Source organism: Notolepis coatsorum (genome assembly GCF_963971535.1).
Source record: "Notolepis coatsorum genome assembly, chromosome: 9".
NCBI lineage: Eukaryota > Metazoa > Chordata > Actinopteri > Aulopiformes > Paralepididae > Notolepis > Notolepis coatsorum.
Window position 1 is genome coordinate 118,736,938 of NC_140173.1, and position 13,782 is coordinate 118,750,719.

A 13,782-nucleotide genomic window follows, 5' to 3' on the forward strand; every position below is an offset into this window, starting at 1 on the left:
CATGGCACTATGTACTGTATGTAGCATGATGTGTAGATCATGGCACTATGTACTGTATTTAGCATGATGGGTAGATCATGGTACTATGTACTGTATGTAGCATGATGTGTAGATCATGGCACTATGTACTGTATGTAGCATGATGTGTAGATCATGGTACTATGTACTGTATTTAACATGATGGGTAGATCATGGCACTATGTACTGTATGTAGCATGATGGGTAGATCATGGCACTATGTACTGTATGTAGCATGATGGGTAGATCATGGCACTATGTACTGTATGTAGCATGATGGGTAGATCATGGCACTATGTACTGTATGTAGCATGATGGGTAGATCATGGCACTATGTACTGTATGTAGCATGATGGGTAGATCATGGCACTATGTACTGTAGCATGATGGGTAGATCATGGCACTATGTACTGTATGTAGCATGATGGGTAGATCATGGCAATAATGCTACCAGGGGTTTGATTCCCCCCCCCCCCCCCCCCCCCACATGGAATGGAACTCATTGCCAAGCTACTTCGCTGAAATAGACCACTTTCAAGAAGAAATTAAAATACCATCTACTAACAAGCATGCACTATAGCGGTGAAAACCAATGAACTGTTTGTTAATTGTATTTATGTTGATGGCAGTGAGTGCTGCTCAGGAAGCACTATTTATTTTATTTTATTTGAATACTTTATACTAATAAGTATCTTGTACAATGTCATCCTTAACTGAGGATGAGATTGTTATTAAAGGGGAACTATTTTACTATTTCTTTCACTATTTGGGCACTTTTACACAATTCCTGTGAGTCTATGGAACACCTCTGTAATATATATATTTTTTTTATTCATTGTTTTGTATTTCTAATCAAGTCCTCAAAAACAGCATTTTTCTACCTCAAGATCTCGAGCCGTTTTGAGCCTGGGCAGCAGAACTGTGTGCAGCTCATCTTGTATCTCAACATTAACATGCAGCGGTGTCTCTCTGACATCACAAATCATCACATTTTCAAATGACTCAGTTCAGTGAGGGTGAATATTGTGAGAGGAGAATTGTAAGAATTTGCCAATATGAGAATTTTGAGACATAGATCATATTAATATAAGTTCACATAGCTAGGAAACAATGCTAAACACTCAAAAAGGCCATTTATAAGATAGTTCCCCTTTAATGATGTTTATAATGATGTAATGTCTTGAATATTGTTTTTAAGTGCCGGACCCCAGGAAGAATAGCTTTTGTCAAGTGCAAAAGCTAATGGGGATCCTAAATAAACACAAACATAAATATGCATCCACTCATGGCAATGTGGATAAAAAAGGCCATCAAAATGGTATATATTATTCTAAGTGACGTGTACTTTATGTTTCTCGTTGCAGGATGACATGGATTTGAAGGCACTTGGGTTTGATATCGCTGAGGGCGTAAATGATCCATATTTACCAGGAGATTGTGGCATATTTGTGACGAGGGTGGACAAAGGAAGCATTGCAGACGGAAGATTACGGTGAGACGACTATACAGCCTGACAACTCCTAGACTAACACATCTCAAGCCCCACCCTCTTTTCTCCATCCTCCAATCACAACTGTCGTTTAGAGTTTTTTGAATTAATGAATTTATTCACACACACGCACACGCACACACACACACACACACCTACACACCTACACACGCGATACAATACAATAAATATCATCATCATGGTATCATCGGAATTGTGTGGTGTGCCAGGTCTCCCAAGAAGCTATTTAAAGCTTTTGGAGGGAGCCTGATCACAAACGGAGGCAAACAAAACATATAACATGGATAGTCTTACATACCTACCTACTTGAATACATACAACATAGATACATAAATATACAGACAAATAATATTCCCAAGTATGGTTACTATTTAGAGATATGATTTGAGTAAATCCTCTTTCAGTGATTTTTTTTTAAGGTGGAGATGGATTTTGACTGTTTCAGACTCTCGTCGAGCTCGTTCCAGATCTGCGGGCCCCTGCATGCTATACTTTCAGCGTTCTCCTCTTGCCAAAGATAAGAGTTGTGATTGCAGGATCAAGAAAAGAGGGCGTGACTTGAGATGGGTCAATTCAATCCATTCCTCATTGTTCTCTTTTATTTTATTTTTTTGTAGAGTGAATGATTGGTTGTTGAAGATTAATGACGTGGACCTGACCAATAAGGACAGGAAGCAGGTGGTGAAGGCGGTGCTCAACGGCGGTGGGTTGATCAACATGGTCGTACGAAGGAGGAAGTCCCTAGGAGGACGGCTGGTCACTCCGGTTCACATCAACCTCATAGGACACAAAGGTACTGTATACTTACTGTACACAAAGGTACAGTAGGTACAGACTCGGAAGGAGCTTCTATCCCCAGGCCATCGGGATGCTCAACGACAATAACACTATGTAACAAACCATCAAATACACTCACAGCACACACATCCACACGTACACACTCACTTTAAATAAACAACTCACTGTAGCACCCACTTTACCCACTTTAGACACTTTAACACACTTTATATTTATTCGAAAAGAGATTTGCACTACAATTCATACCTCATTGCACCTTACCCTAAGTTGTACCTCATCCCATTTCTGCATTGTACTGTATATTGTATTGTAACTCAGTTACTTTTTCTCTACTCTGCATTGTATATTGTATATATGTATATTGAACACTTTTGTTTACACTTGTTTACGTACTAGACTTTCTATTTCATACTTATTTTATACTTATCTATTTTTATCTAGCACACTCTCAGGAGCAAAACAGAAAGAAGTATTCTGTATTTTTGTATGACAACTAATAAAGAAACTTGAACTTGAAACTTGAACTTACTGTATACTTACTATACACAAAGGTACTGTATACTGTACACAAATGTACTGTATACTTACTGTACACAAAGATACTGTATACTTACTGTACATAAAGTTACTGTATACTTACTATACACAAAGGTACTGTATACTTACTATACACAAAGATACTGTATACTTACTGTACATAAAGTTACTGTATACTTACTATACACAAAGGTACTGTATACTTACTGTACACAAAGGTACTGTATAAGGGCGGCTGGGTGGTGCAGCGGACATTGCGCTCGTCACCAACGCAAGAGACACCGGGTTCGAATCCGGCTGTCGGCGTTGCCTCCGGCTTGGGCCGGCCGTCATACTAACTCAATTGGCAGAATTAACTGGTGGAAGTTGATGGGTGGTAATCTGGACGTTGTGGACAGCGACTCCTACAGGTCGGTTGGTTTAAAAAAAAAAAAAAATCAAAAAGAGGAGAAAGTGGATAAAAAAAAAAAAAAAAGGGTACTGTATACTTACTATACACAAGGTACTGTATACTGTACACAAATGTACTATATACTTACTGTACACAAAGATACTGTATACTAGGGATGCCCCGATCGATCGGCCACCGATCGTTATCGGCCAATAATCAGTATAAATATGCGATCGGTGATCGGTGATAATGCTTTATTTTCGCCGATCGTCAAAACCGATCTCACTCGCTGGGTTCTGTCTCAGACACCGGGTGGTGCGGCGTCTGCTCATCCCTCCAGCCCCTCCCGCACGCATGTAAACACGGGTCTAGTCTAGTGGGACGGGAGGACGGCGTCTCCCTGAGCTAACGTTACAAAATGACCCAGTCAACTATTCACTTTTAGTTTAATACATGATGAGGCATTGTCTAACCGAACGGTATCTAGCCGGCTAGCTACAGTACTGATAGCTCCTGATATCAACAAATGCTCCAGCAATAGTCTAGTAGAGACGTGTATGATACCTGTTAGCTCACGTTAGCGCAAGTTAGTTCACTGTTCAAAACGAAATGTCCCATTGAACTAAATAATTCACTGAGGCCTTGTATCAACGTTATATATCCGGCTAGCAGTAGCTACAGATGGCTCCTGATATCAATGTCTTATAACACTGATTCGACGCATATTCGAGCTGAGGGCTTGCTGAGCACAGTAATGTTATACCAATAGGGTCCAGCTGCAGCGCAGGAGAATCCTGGCCGTAGCTCGAGGCTACTCGAGTATAGGCCCAGCTGCAGCTCCGGAGAATCCTGGCCCTAGCTGGAGGCTACTAGAGTACACACAGACAGTGGAGCTTGTTGCGTGGTGGCGATGTCTCGCAGATAATACAAGTACAAGTCTAATTATATAATATATATATTTTATTTAAAAAAAAAAAGAAAAAATAATTATATAAAATAACTTAATTTTGTTTTTTATCAAAAACGATCGGTATCGGTCGATATGGCTCACGACGATCAGTGATCGGTATCGGTGGCAAAAAACGTGATCGGGGCATCCCTACTGTATACTTATTGTACATAAAGGTACTGTATAAGGGCGGCTGGGTGGTGTAGTGGACATTGCGCTCGTCACCAACGCAAGAGACACCGGGTTCGAATCCGGCTGTCGGCGTTGCCTCCGGCTTGGGCCGGCCGTCATACTAACTCAATTGGCAGAGTTAACGGGTGGAAGTCGATGGGTGGTAATCTGGACGTTGTGGACAGCGACTCCTACAGGTCGGTTGGTTTAAAAAAAAATTAAGAGGAGAAAGTGGATTAAATTTTTTTTTATTTATTTACTGTATACTTACTATACACAAAGGTACTGTATACTGTACACAAATGTACTGTATACTTACTGTACACAAATATACTGTATACTTATTGTACATAAAGGTACTGTATACTTACTATACACAAAGGTACTGTATGCTTACTGTACACAAATGTACTGTATACTTACTGTACACAAAGGTACTGTATACTTTCTGTACACAAAGGTACTGTACACAAATGTACTGTATACTTACTGTACACAAATGTACTGTATACTTACTATACACAAATGTACTGTATACTTACTGTACACACATGTACTGTATACTTACTGTACACAAATGCACTTGTACTGTACATACACGTACTGTATACTGTACACACAGGTACTGTATACTTACTGTACACAAAGATACTGTATACTTACTGTTACTGTACATAAAGGTACTGTATACTGTACACAAAGGTAATGCACATGCACTGTACACAAAGGTACTGTATATTTACTGTACACAAATGTACTGTACACAAAGGTACTGTATATCACTAGTGTCGTAGGAAATATGATCATGTCATTATAGATCTGTGTTGAGATATAATTTTATCTTTGTACAGCTTGACTGGTTCAATATGGCCAGCTAGTATAATGTGTGTGTGTGTCTCTTTAAAAGGTCAGAAAGTACCAAGGTTATCTTCCCAGCCAGCCAAAGCAAGGTTGTGCTATTACTTCCCCTACGGAGAACCCAGTTTGTTTATACTTTTATCATCATAGCTGTGTAATGTTACGTCTTGCAAGTGTGTATTAATGTACGTTCTGCCCAGACCTCTTGGTCACTTTGCTTGTCAGACTCTTATGTGCGAACGTGAAGTCTCTGATTGTAAACTGAACTTTCATTTGTGGCCACAGATGAAATAAACTATGTTTTCTATTTTTAATAACGACTCGAACGAATGATTTATACAAACGGCTCATCTTTTGTCCTTTAACATTTTCCATAACACTACATGACTCTCTTGTCTTTGCATTCTTTTATCAATTTGGATAAAAATCTTTTCCCTAGCAACATTCTCTAATTACCCACATGTACCTTACTACAGGCTTTCCCAGATGTGTACCTGTGAAGCGATCACCACTTACATCTATGGCTACAGACCCTCATTGAATACACTTTTCCCCAGGGGCCCTCATTTGATATGATTTTTGCTGTTAAATGACAGATGTGTCTCTCTCTCTCACTCTCTCAGACTGTGGCATCGGACTGGAGAGCGGGCTGTTTGTTGCTGCCATCGCCCAGGGGGGCCCAGCAGCCAGGGAGGGCTCCCTGACCACCGGAGACAGGCTGATCGCTGTGAGTCACCGTCATCTTCATCACGCCTCCCCTTCCACTTCCTCAATGAGTCAGTCAACCATCAGCCATAGTCGAGCTCATGCTGGCTGCCTGAACTCTATTATCTGAAGCCTGGCTCCATTCCAATAATCCTCCATTGTCGTCGTCGTTGTCGTCCTCCTCATCCTCCTCCTTCCTCTCCAGCCACAGATAAGACTTGTTTTGGGGATGTGAAATGGGAGGATGATGGAAATGCTCCTTTCTTCAGATTAAATCCTCAAATGTTGTTGCCACTTTGGGGGGCTAGGTGGAGCTGTCCCCACACAACTTAAATGTACCCATACCTCAGACTTGGGGGGGTGACAGGTGTGTGTGTGTGTGTTGGGGGGTGGTGTGACAAGTGTCTGAGATTGCATCAGGAGTGACCTTCTCGTTGGTCCTGATCCGAACCTGCCAGCAGCAGCAGAAATATGAATCCCCCCCCCCCCCCCCCCCCCCCAGTGCTGTCAATCTCACATGTGCTGCTTCTTAATGAAACCACCCGGCTTGAATATCTCCACGCTCGCCTTTTGGCAAGATAGCAACAGCGTCCAGAGAGAGAACTGACCGATGATAGCTCAGCAGAGCCAGCGATAAGCAATAGTAAGAACACTCAACGCCTTGAGAGATCTTAATCATGGTAGTGTATCGTCTTATATCATGCCCTTGTAGCTGCTAATCACAGCACCGGATCAGGTTATATATGACATATGAAATGATTGATTGTGTTTGGGGTAAGAAGAACATAAAGTGCATAATCCACGATGTAGTATGCGTGGGCAGCACTTCTGTCCGTAGCTGAGCCCTGTGGATTAGTCTCGTCCGTTTCTCTCCTGGAGGAGGGAAAGGCTATCGGGGAGAAGTCGTCTGTGTTAATGCAAAATAATTCTGCAGTCTAACCTTAAAAAAAGCCCTGTTACATTACTGACTTTCACTTTCATCTTTGTTCCATAGTATTCATTTATTTATATATATATATATTTTTTACGCCTCTCGAGTCGAGTCTATTGTGATGGAAATGTGGGGTGTGTGGGCGTGCTTTGTGCTGGCCTAGATTTCTCCTTGTATCCTGTCCCCACTGCAGCAGAGAGACAAGTATCAGGCCCCCAGGCACTCTCATGTCCTAGGGAAATATTATCTGTGTGTGTTGGATCAAGCCCTAACCCCTCTATATAAATTAGATTATTGGTCTTTGTTTAAGAAGTCCTGTCCTTATGCTGAATTCAATTATAACTCTGAGGTCGGAAATCAAATAAACAATGATGATGAAAAAGGATTTCTCAACCCCCAGTTCAAGCCTCAATGTCATTTCACAGTTCACACCATTTCAACACAGCCACCGATATCGTATAAACGTTAATGTTGTTATTTAGCTGTTTTACGAATATATTTGCAAGTATTTGTGTTGAAGACTGAATGTTTTTCCGACTTCGTAGCTCGAGTGCACGTCGGTCGGAGGCGACGCGTTTCCCACTAACTTCCCACATCTGACCATGAACCAGCGCAGTATTATTTCCAGGCTCTGACCATAAACCAGCGCAGCGTTATTTCCAGGCTCTGACCATAAACCAGTGCAGCGTTATTTCCAGGCTCTGACCATAAACCAGCGCAGCATTATTTCTCTCTTTTCTCTGCTCCCCAGATAAACGGCATCGCTCTGGACAACAAGTCGGTGACGGAGTGCGAAACTCTGCTGAAGAACTGCAGGGACTCTCTCAGCCTCTCCCTCATGAAGGTGAGACACTCGGTGGCCTCCTTCACTGCTTCACGTCTGCTGAAAGGCTTACAGGGTCGCTCTGACTTTCACTTTGCCCCAGATAGCAGCTTTTGTTCCTGACCCACTACCGTTGGTCACAGCTTGTGCTTTTCAATAGCGTTTTGAGTTTCAGGACTTCTGTACTGTTCTTGTCTTTTTAAATCTAGTCAGTTCCAAAGATCCCAGGGTTCGAAATTAACGCTGGCTTGGGGCAAAATGCCTGTGAAAATGGACAAAATGCCCTCGAAAATCAGTTAAGGGGGCACAAAATTCCCCCGACAGTTTACTAATTATATATATATATATTCTGTTGAAGTCCGACATATTTAAATATCTCCGGTCATAATGTCCTGTGAAAATAATTCCCTCGCAACCTGTGGTTTGCTGATGAGAATGGCGGAACTTGGTGCTGGATTAGCGAGAAGCATGCAACTGCAGAGCCGCAGAGCTCACAGTTATGCCCGCACAGTGCAATACTCCAATTCAGCCATTGGCAATTCAGCCACTGGGTGGGTGGCGCTGCTGAGCGGTCCTCAGAGCGGACCTGAGAGCGCCGCTGGCTCTGTGGCTCTGCAGTTGCATACTATTGGGATTAGTTTATCGGTTCGTTGAACGTTTCAGTGAACCGGACCCCACGATAATGTTGCCGTCTCTCTCTGCCAAATTTCTCAGTTCTTCGCTTGATATGATTAATACAAATGTCTAATATAACGGAATTCGTTAGCTCATAAAAATGTGATTATAACAGACTGCTGTTTAATGTCGGGCCGACTGCCCACAGACACCTATTTGAGTTCAAGTCAGCAGCATCACGGAGTCTCGAGGGACTTATTTTATTTGGAATATATTAATGACTGTATATACGCAAAAGTAGCCTAGTTTTAAGTTAAAATATTATAAATCTACATGCCTTGAGGATGTCATTATTTATATAGCCTGCCTATCAATTGTTTTTAAGCTCAATAAACTGACCGGAATTTCTCACATTTGTCCGGGAGATTGAAATCTTCCAGGACACGGAGACCGGCCCCAGTATTTTCTAACAGAAACCCTGATGGAGACATTAACATTACGTTTTGTTTCATTTATGTGAATAGTTTATTTACAAGTGAACCAAACTTCTCCTCCATTGCAAACACTGCAACGCTCCCAGCTGTGACACACAATTTCACCCCTGTGCGTTCTCGGCTTCCCTCATGTTAAGGGGGGCCGGGGGGGACAAAAAGCCCCAGACAGTTTACTAATGATATATATATATATGGAGACATTATTAATGTCATTAACATTACGTTATCAAGGGGGGGCAGGTGGCGCACGGAGATTACGTTCGTCACCAACACCGGGAGACACTAGGATTCGCCTGTTCGAATCCAGCTCCCGGCGTTGCTATCAGCTTGGCTGGCCTCTCACACTGATACAATTGGCTGTATCAGGGGGTGGGAAGCTGAAGGGTGGGTCCTGGGCGTTGTGGACAGCGACCCCTACAGTTCGGTCGGGGCACCTGCTCAGCGAGGGTTGGAACTGAGGAGAGATAGTGTGGCCTCCCACACGCTACACTCTCCCCGGTGAGAACCTGCGCGGCCAGGTTGGCCTGCCCCAGGCTGCACATGCGTCGGAGGAAAACATGTGACAGTCTCCGGTCTCCCGGACCAACAGTAGGGGAAAGTACGCAACAACCAGGAAGGGTGGGATGGGAGAAAAATCGGGAAAAAGGAGGGGAAGAAAGATAAAAAAAAAAAACATTACGTTATCAAACATAGTATACAAATTAATATTACTATTTATTTAACTGACGAGTGAAAGACGTGATTTATTAAATCTGTTTTGATCAGACGTCAACGTCACTCTCCCCACCCTCTCACATTAGCAGGTGAGCAGCTCACCAGCATTTGATGGCATTTTGAAGACAGACAAGATGGAGCGTTTTTTATCAAACTATAAAAACACGAAGGAAAAAGAGTCTGAGAAGCAGATTCCCCAGGTCCTCAAATAAAAAAATGTAAAGCGGAGTATGATGGCGTCGTGGGGATTAGATTAATTTAGTTGTATTTTTTAAATGATAAGGATGTTTAATAACCGTTTATCATAAAAATTCAGTGCCCCCCAAATACAAAAAAAAGCCCCCGAAAATCAATTAAGGGGGGCAAAAAAAGCCCTTGAAATATTTTTTAACCCTGAAAAATCCCATATATCAATGTTGATTTAAACGGAAGTGCTGGATCCCTTCCGCTCATTATGTCTGTCCCTCCGTCCGCAGTTCTTCCCTCACAGCACGTCGGGCCAGAACCTCTTCGAGAGCCTGCGTGAGTTGTCCGAGAAACCCAACGGACGCGCTCACTTCTCCGAGGTCCATTCGCGCAACAGCCGCAACCTGCGACACAACAGCTCCACGCAGACTGACATCTTCTGCCCCGACCTGGGCGGCACGGCCAGCCTCCCCGGCATGTACGGGGACATCAGGAAGCCCTTCTCCATGGGCTCCCTCCACACCACCGGCCTCCGGCCCGCCTCCGACCTGGGCGCCAGCCGCTACGGCCCCAGTGCCTTCCAGGAGTGCTGCGCCTATCCCAAGGGCCCTGCGTCTCTACCGTACGACCCCGTCTCCCCGTCGGACTGCATCACGGTGGAGACCACCCTGGAGAAGAAGCACAGCGGGGGCACCTGGCCCAAGGTGATGGCGGGGGGCATGTCGGTGGCCCCGGACCCCGCCGGCCCCGTCATAGCAGCCGCCCAGCTCTCCATCTACAAGTCGCCTAAGCAGAGGAAGTCCATCTTCGACCCGGACACCTTCAAGCGCCCCGACACGCCCTCGTCCAAGTTGGAATACATGGCGGCCAATCAGATAGCGGCTGTGGCCGCCGCAGCCGCCTCCCACTCCCCGCAGCCTTCAAAGACAGAATCCCTCTCCTCCCCCTCCTCCACCCCCACCCCCCCGACCCCACCCACCCGCAGTGACTCCTTTAAGTTCAAACACAAACATCAAAGCAGCTCCGCCTCCGACTGCACCGTCACCTCCGACGGGAAGGGAGAGGCTGCCGTCTCCATGGCAACGGTGGAGAGCCGAGAGCGGGCCGACCGAGACAGGGACCGGGACAGGAACGGGAACCACTACTTCCTCGACGGTAAGGTCCTGGCCTCGAGGAAGTCGTGCGACGAGGACATTGGCCGCACCAGAGGGGAGGAGCCAGAGGTGAAGAGACCCCGCCCCAAATCGGCCCCCGCCCTCCGACGCAGGATGACTCCTCAGACCATCACCCTCCCCACCTTCCAGGTGAGCTCATGGTAACTCATGGTAACGTGGTCTGGAGAGGGGTCTCCAAACGTAGGGTCCCCTATGAATAAATGCTGATTAAAAAAGGATTCTAATCGTACCTGATTTGTCATTTAAAAAAAGATAAACAAACAAAAACACTTATACTACTATATCTGGACTGCACAGTCCAACTGACTAGCAACAGCTGCTGGCTTTCTGTTCTCCCGAGGAATGAAGAAAGTTTAATTTCAATGAAGAAAGGCGGAGAACGTTTTCAGTTTCTTAGTCGAATGAATATAAACTCCCATTTGTACCCTTACTTTCCGCTCTCCTTCGTACTGCATTTTGCATCCCTGAGATGACATACATAATATATAACGGTGCCCGGTTCTACTGCACCGCCTGCACCCATCCAGGTCAGTTAGATCTGTGGTTTGTCTAATAAAGAGTGGAGGTCGGGATACATTTGTTGAAGCGCTCAAATTGGGGGAAAACGGGGACAAGATCTGGAATCATCCCAGCGGGCCAGCGGCAGCGCGCCGTATCCATCCTGTAGTCGAATTTACAGCCCTGTCGGAGCCGAGCGAGCCCTGGGTCCTGCCTCTGAGCCAGAGTGTGGGCATGATGGATGTCTCTGCACCACAGCAGTCACCCGAGCCAGAACGCTGAGTCAGGGCCCGGAGAAAAGTGGAGATAAACTTCCAAACCAGTTGTATACGGATGTTATTGTTTTCCTCCTCCTCCTCCTCTGTCGGTGGGTTTGTTTTCCCTTTGCGAGGCTAACGGTTTGACCCATTGCTCTTATCTTGTCGATCGCCACAGAGTTACTCCAACGACGAGCACTCTCCAGAGCCGCGAGAGATGCTGCGCTCCTCCCCCAACCGCTCCCACAGGCACAGCGTCGGCTTCGTCTACAGCGGCACCCTACCTGCCAGTGAGTCACACACACATACACACACACACACACACACACACACACACACACACACACACACACACACACACACACACACACACACACGCAGTGTACTCTCTTGTTCTTGTAAATGATCAACTCATTATAGAGACGGATCACGGTGTGCAGACTTACCTCTTTCTAACCGTGTGTGTGTGTGTGTGTGGGGGGGGTACCAGACTCAGCCCACCGGGGTCTGGCTCCCTGCCCAGCTGTGACGGCCGTGATGAGGAACCCGGTCTACACGGTGCGGAGTCACAGGGTTCACGCCAGCAACTGTCCCTCCGTCTCGTCACAGATCTGCCACCAGCACACACACACCAGGTAACACACACACACCAGGTAACACACACACACCAGGTAACACACACACACCAGGTAACACACACACACCAGGTAACACACACACACACACACCAGGTAACACACACACACCAGGTAACACACACACACCAGGTAACACACACACACACCAGGTAACACACACACACACACACACACACCAGGTAACATGCTGACCACACACCAGGTAACACACACACACACACCAGGTAACATGCTGACCACACACACACACCAGGTAACATGCTGACCACACACACACCAGGTAACACACATACACCAGGTAACATGCTGACCACACACACCAGGTAACACACACACACCAGGTAACATGCTGACCACACACACACACACCAGGTAACACACACACACACCAGGTAACATGCTGACCACACACACACCAGGTAACATGCTGACCACACACCAGGTAACACACACACCAGGTAACATGCTGACCACACACACACACACCAGGTAACATGCTGACCACACACACACCAGGTAACATGCTGACCACACACACACACCAGGTAACATGCTGACCACACACACACACACCAGGTAGCATGCTGACCACACACCAGGTAACATAGTAGTGTGTAGGGGTGGGAATCGCCAGAGACCTCACGATACGATACTATCGCGATACTTGCATCACGATACGATAGTATCGCGATACTAAATATATCGCAATACGCTGAGTATTGCGGAAAAATATATATATTTTATAAAGAAATTTGATAAAAAAAAATTTATTTACTGCAAAGTAAAACTGTCAACATGTTTTATCTAATAAAATAAAGTTCAGTCTGTTCATCTCACTTCAATAATTTTTATTGCAGAACATGGTATTTTCTCAAGCAGACAGATGTAAACACTGTAATCTGTGTTGCATGTACCTGACAAACTGAACTGTTTGTATTACAGTAATATTCCAACTTAACTGAATGCACACGTGTGCGTGTGTTTGGACTACTGTACTATTACAGGTATTGAAATGAACAATGCAACTTCCTTATACAAAAAAAACTTAAAAGAACTTTTTTTTATGAATAATTAAATATCGATACTTGGCGTCCCTGTATCGATACAGTATCGCCACGCAAAGTATCGCGATACTACTACATATCGATTTTTTCCCCCACCCCTAGTAGTGTGTGTGTGTGTGTGAGAGAGAGCGAGAGAGAGCGAGAGAGAGCGAGAGAGAGCGAGAGAGAGAGAGAGAGAGAGAGAGAGAGAGAGAGAGAGACTCCATAACAGCAATAACTTGCACATGTCTCATCCTATTTGTATCAGACATGGTGGGTAGATTGACAGTTAGCCAAGGGGCTGCACTATTAAGTTTATTTTTTTGAGATTGAAGGCGCAGACTGTGACCAAACCTTTTGCCATGGGTCTGTATGTGAAGGACTAACACGGTGACCGATGGGGAGAGATGATTTCCTTCTTTTATTTTTTCGGATGAAGAGTTGAGCAAAGACACAAAAACAAGAAAACAT

At 44.9% G+C, this 13,782-nt stretch overlaps 1 protein-coding gene across 1 annotated transcript in view; it reads left to right on the top strand.

Annotated features, from left to right (window-relative positions):
- The window catches only part of dlg5a (discs, large homolog 5a), a 148,764-nt gene that overhangs the window by 77,390 nt on the left and 57,592 nt on the right, over positions 1-13,782 (top strand). The window contains exons 12-18 of the mRNA XM_084321008.1: positions 1,383-1,510; positions 2,146-2,321; positions 5,856-5,959; positions 7,620-7,712; positions 9,991-11,004; positions 11,809-11,920; positions 12,121-12,265. Coding sequence (XP_084177134.1) covers positions 1,383-1,510; positions 2,146-2,321; positions 5,856-5,959; positions 7,620-7,712; positions 9,991-11,004; positions 11,809-11,920; positions 12,121-12,265 — 1,772 coding nt within the window. The remainder of the gene's footprint in view (positions 1-1,382; positions 1,511-2,145; positions 2,322-5,855; positions 5,960-7,619; positions 7,713-9,990; positions 11,005-11,808; positions 11,921-12,120; positions 12,266-13,782) is intronic.